The 3898-nt window shown below is 48.0% G+C and overlaps 1 protein-coding gene across 1 annotated transcript; it reads right to left on the bottom strand.

The window, feature by feature from the left end:
* Positions 1-477: 477 nt before the first annotated feature.
* HRG_09412 (putative Aristolochene synthase) lies at positions 478-1721 on the bottom strand (the record flags this gene model as incomplete). The annotated part of the gene is made up of 6 exons (XM_044867883.1): positions 478-504; positions 567-915; positions 1006-1247; positions 1319-1347; positions 1413-1536; positions 1653-1721. The coding sequence occupies 6 exons, from the start codon at positions 1719-1721 to the stop codon at positions 478-480; spliced, it is 840 nt and encodes a 279-aa protein (XP_044717143.1).
* Between the last annotated feature and the right edge of the window lie 2177 nt (positions 1722-3898).

Genomic DNA, 3898 nt, shown 5'->3' with positions numbered 1-3898 from the left:
ATGGACAAGGCGTTCTTGGCGGACTACGACCGATCTTTCGGGACAGCGGCCTAGGAGTTCGGGACGAACTCTTCTGAAGGGAGGGCAACCCGTTACGTGCCAGCTAAAGCAGACCTCCGAGACATTTCGGAGGTAAGCGTCAGAACCGGGAGGATGCTATTATGTTAAAAGGATCCCACCTCTCAAGACAGATAATCCCTGCAATATGTCTGTCCGAACCTGTCTGTCCGGAGCCATCCCGTGTCGTCCTTGGTGTTGTGACCAAGTCTTTCGTCGCCCTATTCACAGGGAATCTTCTTCCCGATATTTGCTCAGTCATCCATACTGTCCGCGCCTCTTATTGTGTGAAGTCCTCTCTAACAGCTGTGCCCGTGCCGGCCGATAGTTTCAGCTGTTTTCTGCGAAGCAGCGTTGCGGCCCAGCTTGACCATGCCTAAGATCGAGTAGACAACCTTGATGGCTTTCGTTACGATATTTCTAATACCAGAACTCATCAATGGAAGCCTGCAGCGCTCCCCCCCATATCGAGACATTATGGTAGAAACTAAGACATTTCCAGACATTACGTGCAGCGTTGCATTGATGAATTGCCATTCATCTGTGGTCAGAATATCCATGTCGATCAGTTGCTGTAGCTCCGCCTCAATCTCGCACTCGATCTGGAACTGTAACCCTTGGGTCACAGCGACGGCGGCATCGAATGTATCGAGACTGAAGAGCCGCTTTACCACGTCGACCGCGTTGATCAGGTATAAGACCTTGCCGGTGTCATAAGCCTTTTTTTCCTTTTCCCATGAGCCCAGGTCATTGGCGACAGAGACGTGATCTTTGAGCAAGCGGATGTACTTCGCGAGACGGGGACTTTCAAGGTCGACGGAGGAATTGAGAGAGAATTTGGTGCATCCCAGGACGTACCTAACAGACGTCTTCATTTAGTCCGGTCTAATATAAAATGAAAACAATTTACTAAAAAAAGATGGTAAAAATGGGAAAGGGTTGTCTTACGGAACCGCCGCGTCCTCATGCCGATACAATAAAAAGTCCTCCATGCAGTCATATTTCTCTGGCGGAGGAGGTCGACTGAAGAATCGAATCATCATCTCAATCATAGTTCTGCCTGAGTCGTTACCATTTTCCTGGTCAAGCTCGAGGATCTGGGCGATCGTATCGTCAATGAGAGATTGGAGGGCCGATTCAGGACCATATGTGTGGCTCCCACTAGGTTGCATACGCTCAATGAAAACTTCCTGTACACGCGAGAACTGGTGCGTTGTTAGCTCGTTGTATAAGCAATATCCCGAAGACCTTGGCCACGAACCGTGGTGATGTCATGCATCTCCCAGAAGTCTAACCCGTACTCATCAACACATATGATCTTCAAGTAAGTCCACATAAGAGTAACCTAGACATACCATCAAATATGAAGATAAAGACATTTACAGCGGCTAAGAGTTTTGTGCGCTGCTCGTCGCCCTCTGGAAATAAGTAAATCGGAAACTTAGCCCACCCCTCTTCAACATTCAAGTCGAGCTCCTTCTGCGATATCTCAGCAATCGAATGCCCAGATTTGGAAATCACTCCTGCCGAATCACTGGCAGCGAATTCTTTCAAAAATGCACGGGTTGTGTTTAGACACAGCTGCCAATGCTTACTTTGGCGACATGAGAGGATTCCGCAGGGCCAGGGAAGCCCCGCGGCCAATGGGTGGATATCGATCGCATGGCCGTCTGGTTCAATGGCTCTTCTTCCCCCATTTGCCTTGGCCACGGATAGCTTCAGGAATTCCTGAGAATGGAGATAACCATTGAGCTGTAGATGAGGCCGCTTTAAGTATTTGACTCCGCCATACAGATAGTCATAGGCATAGCGAATGGGGAACTGGTATTCGCGGTTGCCGGCGGAAGTTATGTTGTCTGCCCCGTTTTCAGCATCTGTATCAATATATAAAGGTATAAACGCCTTTTGGGCTGAACAAGAATGTGGGATACCTCTAACCGAGGCAACACTGACTTTACAGTTATTCCCCATGCCTCGTCTTCTGTTACCTAAGATCTGGAAATCCGTATAGATGCGCAAGGAGCTTTGAGTCTCACGAAGAGAGCAAGGCAGAGGGCATAAAGAGGACACTTGGATGGTTGGTGTGCAAAAGTGTTGATTCATTGTTCTCCTCCTCTCTGCTTCCTCGGTGCTCCAGGTTATTTATGTTCGTTGCCCTTTCTCTTCTTCTGTCTTCAATCTTCTTCCTAACTGATCCACTAATGCATACCCCTCCCTCAGGCCACCACGTCAATCTGCTACGTCTGCACGGTCTGCTTGCCACGTCTTCCCTGTTTCCTCCTCTCTCGTCCTTACATTTTCAGCTAGCTACAGGCTTGAAGCTCAAATCATTGACCATTCTTCTCAGCACTTAGATTGCAAAATAAGGAAAACCAGTCTATCAGAGTGGAGTAAGGGTACAAGAAGATAAAGCTATAAGATTGCCCGACAAAGGTCTCTACTAAAGACTTCAAAATTTATTTCCCACCTCAAGAACACGCTAGACTATTTTAGAATGCAACTTTCCTAATTAGGAAGCCCACTTCCCAAAACGGTTCAGTGTCAAGAAATCATTAGCAACAGATTTTGAAGTCTTCCCTCCGTGTCTTTCTTCTCATTATGCTCAACGGCAGAATCGCTTCGGAATAGACGCCGACGCTAAGGCGCAGCAGAGAGACATAGCAAGGCAATCGTTTCTTTTTCCGTTATGTTATGTGTTTGTTTCGGGAAGAGTGCCTTGAGGAACTGGAGAAGCGGCGCCTTGAGGAACGAGGAACGACGTGACGAAAGATATGCCTTTGCCTTGAGGAACGAAAGGTTCTTCCTTCCGCATCTTTGCCTTAAGGAACGAAGAGACGAAAGGATCCTTTCCTTTCTTCCGTCCTTTCCTTTCCTTTTTTCCCTTTTGCCTTGTTTCCTTCTTCCGCGCCCTCCCGCGCCCTTCCTAGGCACGGTCCTCCACTTGTCCTCCATCCTCCACTTGTCCTCCATCCTCCACTTGTTGTCCTCCCGTGCTGTGTTCCGGCCATTCCAGCCACTCTTCACCGCCACCTTCGTTCCTCAAGGCATTGGCGGACTCTGCAAGGGGCCGCTCTCCAGTTCCCCCCGCCTTCCCCTCCATCCCATGCCACATACCGCTCCGTGCCCACCAGCCACACTTCACCGCCATTTAGTATTGTGGTCCCTTAAGCAACACTAAAATGTTGTCCTTTGAGCTTATATCCATAGCACTTGTAGTACGTCGGTCCGTAAGGGCGAGCGAGGCATACCCAACGGGTGAGACATGCCAACGGGTGCCAACGGGTAAGACATGCCAACGGGTGAGACAAATAACTATTAATCCACGGCGGCACGCACCTTATTTATTTAAAAAGAAAATTTAAAATGTGTTAAGGTCATGGTGTGAGCTTGCAACCTTTGGTTTTGCACGGATGACTATATTATCCATATCAGTTTCGCTCTTAAAACTTATACGCTATCCTTACATTACACTTTAACACTTGTCTCGTTGCATTATTTAAGTGTTGAGCCGCCGTGAGCTAATATGATGTGGACATTAGATACATGGCTTTTCCTCGCAGCCCAAGTCAGCCTATGTACACTCACAGTTGCGGTGTTCCGCCGTTATTTTTCTTGCATTAGTGATATTCCGGGGCCGTTTATTGCTTCTTTCACTCGCCTCTGGCACATTGGCCACATAGTAATCGGCGACTTACCACTTCAGCTCATTGACTTACACGACAAATATGGTATAGTTGTCTCCCCTTTTACGCGTTGGGTTATTGAAAACAATACAGGCCACTTTATTCGCATCTCATACAATGAAATCAGCATCAGCCATCCGGATGCTGTCCAGCAAATT

This window comes from Hirsutella rhossiliensis (genome assembly GCF_020360975.1).
Source record: "Hirsutella rhossiliensis strain HR02 chromosome Unknown scaffold00012, whole genome shotgun sequence".
In the NCBI taxonomy this organism is placed as follows: domain Eukaryota; kingdom Fungi; phylum Ascomycota; class Sordariomycetes; order Hypocreales; family Ophiocordycipitaceae; genus Hirsutella; species Hirsutella rhossiliensis.
Note: the sequence above shows the minus strand (reverse complement) of the source record. Positions and strands in the feature narration are given on the sequence as shown.